This window comes from Gossypium hirsutum, chromosome A02 (genome assembly GCF_007990345.1).
Source record: "Gossypium hirsutum isolate 1008001.06 chromosome A02, Gossypium_hirsutum_v2.1, whole genome shotgun sequence".
In the NCBI taxonomy this organism is placed as follows: domain Eukaryota; kingdom Viridiplantae; phylum Streptophyta; class Magnoliopsida; order Malvales; family Malvaceae; genus Gossypium; species Gossypium hirsutum.
Genome location: NC_053425.1, coordinates 44,490,750 through 44,496,955, shown reverse-complemented (window position 1 = coordinate 44,496,955; position 6,206 = coordinate 44,490,750). Strand labels below are relative to the sequence as shown.

General features: G+C 32.5%; 1 protein-coding gene across 1 annotated transcript; it reads left to right on the top strand.

Moving 5' to 3' along the window:
• Nucleotides 1-29: 29 nt before the first annotated feature.
• Nucleotides 30-2,532, top strand: LOC107951142 (cytochrome P450 78A9). The gene is made up of 2 exons (XM_016886076.2): nucleotides 30-1,098; nucleotides 1,798-2,532. The coding sequence occupies exons 1-2, from the start codon at nucleotides 133-135 to the stop codon at nucleotides 2,422-2,424; spliced, it is 1,593 nt and encodes a 530-aa protein (XP_016741565.1). The 5' UTR covers nucleotides 30-132; the 3' UTR covers nucleotides 2,425-2,532.
• Nucleotides 2,533-6,206: the final 3,674 nt, after the last annotated feature.

The window sequence follows — 6,206 nt, the reverse complement described above, 5'->3', positions numbered from 1 at the left end:
ATTTTATTACTCCGCAAAAACCTCTATATAAACAGACCTCCCATTTCTTAGTTTAACACCAAAAACGGAAACCTTGATTCTTCATATTCTATACAAACAAACATTACCTCCCCCGCCCCAGTTTCCTCCTTCATGGAAACCAAAACTGATTGTTTCTGGGTTTTGTTTCTTGCCTCCAAATGCAAAACTTTCTCTTCCTCAAACACCATTTTGCTTCTTCTTTCCCTTTGCATGGCTTGGTTGGCCATGGCCCTCTGGTTCTGGTTCTACCCTGGAGGCCCTGCTTGGGGTAAGTACTATAGGCTGCGCCAAAAAAGAACCACAAAAACCATTATTCCAGGGCCACGAGGGTTCCCGGTTCTCGGAAGCATGGACCTCATGGTAAACCTGGCTTACCGCAAGCTTTGTTCTGCAGCCATATGTTTTAGTGCCAAGCGACTCATGGCCTTTAGCTTGGGTGATACACGGGTTATCATTACATGCAACCCTGATGTGGCCAAAGAGATACTCAACAGTTCTGTTTTTGCTGACCGTCCAATGAAACAATCAGCATACAGTCTAATGTTCAACAGAGCCATCGGCTTCGCTCCTTACGGTGTTTACTGGCGAACCCTAAGAAGAATTGCAGCGACGCATCTTTTTTCGCCTAAACAAATTATCTCCACCGCCTCACAGAGGCTTGATATTGCCTCCCAAATGGTGTCTATGATAGCAAGTCGCGGTGGGGAGTTCACTGTACGTGATATACTAAAGAAAGCGTCCCTTAACAACATGATGCGCTCGGTGTTTGGGTGTAATTATCAACTGAGTTCGTCAAATTGTGAAACCGAAGAACTGAGCCGGCTCGTTGAAGAAGGTTACGAGTTACTAGGGAAGCTCAATTGGTCTGATCATCTCCCATGGCTTGGTGGTTTGGACCTTCAAAAAATCCGGCATCGATGCTCGAGACTTGTTCCCAAAGTGAACAAGTTCGTGAAAGGAATCATTGAAGAACATAAGCTCAAAAGCGGGGAAAGAAACCATGATTTCGTGGACGTTTTACTTTCTCTAAGTGGAACGGATAGGCTCTCCGACAACGATATGATTGCCGTTCTTTGGGTAAGCAACAAGGCTTTGGAGTTATTGCCTCTTGGAAATTAATTAACTAAATTTATTTTTTAACTTATAGCACCATCTAAAAACAACTTTTTAGTCATCCCCATCCAAATAAATTTAATCCTTATATCTTCCAACTTTTAAATTAAAACTTCACATAATTATACTCACTGTTGACTTTTATAATTTTTTTTTAAAAACTAATCATTTATTTTTCATTAAAGTAAATTTATTATTATGTAATAAAATTATAGTATTTAGTTTTTTTTTATTGGTAGAGTGCCATTAATAATATTTTATATTCGTAAGCAAGCATCTTAATTTAAAACTTTAATTATTTACTCTTTTGTAAACATCATGCAAGAGAAAAATGAAGCCTCATTTATATAACCTTAAAAATTATCTTAACATAATTTAATTTCTTATTTGTATTTTTTTCTCTTGCATGTTATTTTCTAAAAACCAACAACACAAAAGGAGGAGTAATTAAAATCTGGTGTTAGTATTTTAACGTTTAATACAAAATATATTATAGAAAAAAGATCAAAAAGAGTTGATGATTGGGGATCATTTTGTTGATTAGATTCCTCTAATATATACACACATTGTGTTAAGCTTTTCAGCCAAACGTACACATATTATTCGCTGTGCTTATAATTTAATACCTTTCTAATTGTCCTAATCATTGCTTTCATTACGCAGGAGATGATATTTAGAGGCACCGATACGGTGGCTGTTTTAATGGAGTGGATACTAGCAAGAATGGTACTCCACCCTGAAGTTCAATCAAAGGTACAGGGTGAGCTTGATGAAATCGTCGGAAAATCAGGACCGTTGACGGAACCAGACGTTCAGTCAATGGTTTACCTACAGGCTGTGGTGAAGGAAGTTCTGAGGTTGCACCCACCTGGTCCACTTCTATCATGGGCCCGTTTGTCAATCATTGACACAACCATTGATGGACATCACGTGCCAGCTGGGACCACTGCCATGGTTAATATGTGGGCCATAACAAGGGACCCAGATGTTTGGGTGGACCCACTCAAGTTCATGCCTGAGAGATTCGTGTCCAAAGACAGTGGTGACGTGGAAGTAGTGTCAGTGTTGGGGTCTGACCTCAGGCTGGCGCCATTCGGCTCAGGCCGTAGGGCTTGCCCTGGAAAGACTCTGGGTCTGGCAACCGTGACCTTTTGGGTGGCCTCTTTGTTGCATCAGTACGTGTGGGTGCAATCAGATGAGAACCCTGTCGTTGATCTCTCTGAAATGCTTAGGCTCTCATGCGAAATGGCTAACCCACTTAAGGTCAAAGTGCACCCGAGGCTCAGATAAAAAAGAACAGGACCAAATCAATAAGTGAAGAGATAATCATAATATGGTCGAGATAAAAATGTAAATTTAGCCAGCTCGTGGTCTCTAATCTCTATATATTAATCTTAATATTGCTCTTTTTTTTTTCTTTTATCTTTGACCAATACATAGCTGTTATATGAATGATCTAGCAATAAGCAGATGGCAACAATGCTTAAATTGTAGTAACTATTTTGTTTAAATGGTAGACTTGAAATATATATATATTGCTTAGCATGCTTTAAATTTATTAAGTAACGACATACACGGAGAATATTAATATAAATATTGAAAAATTTATTAAGAAGGGTCTAGTGTAATGGTAAGACATATTGCATTTTTGAGGGATGATGTTGATTTTAATTTTGGAATTAACATTGTTGGAAGTAATAGCTACAAATTTTGGACATGAATAGTAAAATGAATATAATTTTTTTTTGAAATATTTAAGACATAATAAATGTGAGATAGTTTTGCTTATAAATCCCACATTGGATTAATATTGTTGGGTAAAAGTACGATGCAATCTCCTCTATTAGGAGTTAGATTATGTTTTGCCTTTTCTATGTAAAAATTATGCAAAGTAATATATGTATGTTAGGTTAAAAAGTAAATTGAACATTTCTTTTAAAAATTTCATCATTTTGTATTGTTAAAAATTAGTGTGGCTGACAGAATAACTGGACAGTGACATATGGTATGCCACGTGTATCTCATATTGGCATACAGGGACCAATTTTCCTGTAAAAGAAAATTGGTCCTTTCTTTTAATATTTTCATTACTTTGTACAGCTAAAAACTGTCACGGTTAACAAAATAATCAGGCAATGACACGTGACATGTCACGTGTATTTCATGCTGAAATACATGAGCTAGTTTTAACAGTAAAAATAGATTAAATTTTTAATAGAAAAACTAATTTACTTTTTAATCTAAAATAATTTATTCATTTTTTAATATAATGATCAAATTTCAGTATGACTTTTAATACATGGATCTCTATTATATTTTTACCATGATTTTTCCCGTGAAGTATGTTTGAAGATAATTTTGAAAATATAACATTTTAAAAAATAAATAGAATACATATCTGTATCTGAGCCTCTGTATTCAAATTCAAAGAGCATACAAGCAATGTTTCCATGGCAGTGGGCCAGGAAAATATGATGGGGACATGACAATTCAGTAAAAGGAAGTCTTCACGTTATTGCAGCAAATAGTTAGATTTAATTAGTAAAACAAAACAACAGGTCTGCAGTTTTTGTCGATGGCACTTTGATTTTTAAAACTCCAGGGAGAAGTGAAAGTGGACAACACTGTGCATTTCAAGAATCGACTTAATTATACATACGACGACGAAATGTGTATCCAAAAAGGACTAATTATACTATCCTTTGACAGCGGAAAGGCTGCGCCAATTATACAAATATCGAAAAGATAAAAATGGGGTAGGTGATGAAGCAGCAGCTAAAATGGCGGAACATCCATTGGTTGCTTATCTATCCGGTTCTCAGTATAATAAGGATAAGCTTAAGTTTCAGCTCTTCTCGCAGATAAAAAATCGATACTCCATTGTTGTTAGACGGTATTCAACAGCTTTTACTCTTAGCTATAAACTTGTCAGCAGTAATGAAAATTTTGTCATTCACATCATTGTATTTGTATGGATGGAACATTTCCTTTGCTTTTCCATTATTAATAATAATAAAATTATATCAAAACCGACCTTTTTATTAATAAATTAAACAAAGTAAAAAGACAAATAAATGAACTAACTGTCAAAAGGAAAACACGAAATGAAAACCCTTAGTCATGGGATTTCGATTGGCGGATGCTCAAACAAAACATTAACAATACTGAGTAGAGAGTAATCAAAACAAGAAATGGGGTCTTCAAATAGCAAATCTCCACCGTCTTTCAAAGAGAATCAACAGTTTTATAGTGAGTCATGAAGACAACAGTATTATGTAGCCGCCGCTTCTACCAACGACGGAGCTTCTTCAACCCATAAGCCATCCTCATCTCGACTTAAACCCTCTTGCACCATTGCATATGTTGTTTTGTTTCGAAATGGCGTATTATTTTATTTTTAAACATAACTATTAAAAAAAAAGTAAAAATATAGATTTTTATCATAAAATGAATTCTAAATGCTTTTTTTATATAACTACTAAAAATATAAAATTACCATGTAATATTTGTATGTTTGTTGTATAAATAAAGTTGTGAATTCTATGTTAGGTTGATGCATTCTGGCTTGAATTTGATAATTGCTTTCATATTAGGGATTAAATTTTTTTTTGTTTAAATTGATCATTGATATTAATAATTGTTTCCATATTGAGATCTAATTCAATCAATTAAAATATATTTAATCATTCAACTTGGCTTTAGTTAAACAAAGTAGTCTCTCTAATGACACTGTTAAATTTTTTAAAATTTAGCAAATCATTTGCTGACATATGTATAGAATATTAACAAGGTTTTGTGATATAATATATATTTTTAAATAGATTTTAATTGAATGAATTTTTAATTAAGAAAATACAATTAGGGACTAACCTAGACCAAAAAAAATTAGACTCCGAAGTAATCAATTGCCATGTTCAAATCTAAAAAATTGCATTACCCCTTCTATATTTCTTTCAAAAAGTGATCAAGGGGTGGTAACTCATATAACAAGAGAAGATTTTGCGCATAGTTCTATTATTATTAAGATCAAATTAAGACAATGTGAACATGAATCTATCCAACATTCATGAAAATAGTAGTGATTCAAGATTATACCTCCATAACAGAGCAATGCGGTTACTTGGGCAGAGTAGTCAATTGTAAAGCAATGGTGGATTTGGCAACAAATGTTCACACCTTGCTTCATTGTCATTTGTAACTTATATCCAAATAAGCCCTTATCCAATTAAGCCATTATTATATAATAAACTCTCTTATAACATATACCCTTTATAACAATTTTTCCTATAACAACAATAGTCATAACCTATAAAATAAACTCTTTACTAAATTAATTATCTATAACAACATGTTATCTCAAATTTTATTAAACTTAATTTTATTTCTAAGTAAAATAAAAATAATAAATTTTAGTTAAGATACCATTTTAATAAAATATTTAAAATTTACATAAAATTCTATTCATCGTATTTTATAAATAAAAATAAACTTTAATAAATGAAATAACATTTGTAAATTTTATTAAAGATATTATTTAAATCTCACTAATTAATAATATTATTAATATTATAGTTTTTTTTAATTTGAAAATTAGAAAACATTAAATATGATCTAAATTTCAAATGTTATTATAAATAAAAGTATTATTATAAGTGTATAATAGGCCCTATATAACATCCAAAATTTGGTAGGATACTAAAAAATGGGTTAAACAAAAGCATGATATTGTCCCTTATATTGTATTTTTAGAATTTCTAACATTTAATATTGTGTAAATTTGAATTTGATGTTTCTTTCTCGTATTTCCATTTACTATAAATCTTTAGTTTTGATCTACATCTCATATAAAGCTCTAACTATTAAATTGAAATTTAAATAATTAAGAAATTGTCACACTTCAAAAGCGGTAGATCCAAAAAGCTAGGTAAGGTATGTATGTAAATTGTTTGGCGCACTATGGTAGCATAATTCTCCACCCTGTCGACTTGATGGTGAGTCAGAGTATTACGCATACTAGAGCTAAAGTATCCACCTGTTAATGGTATCTAAGGATTTAGTTACAAAGTATCTTT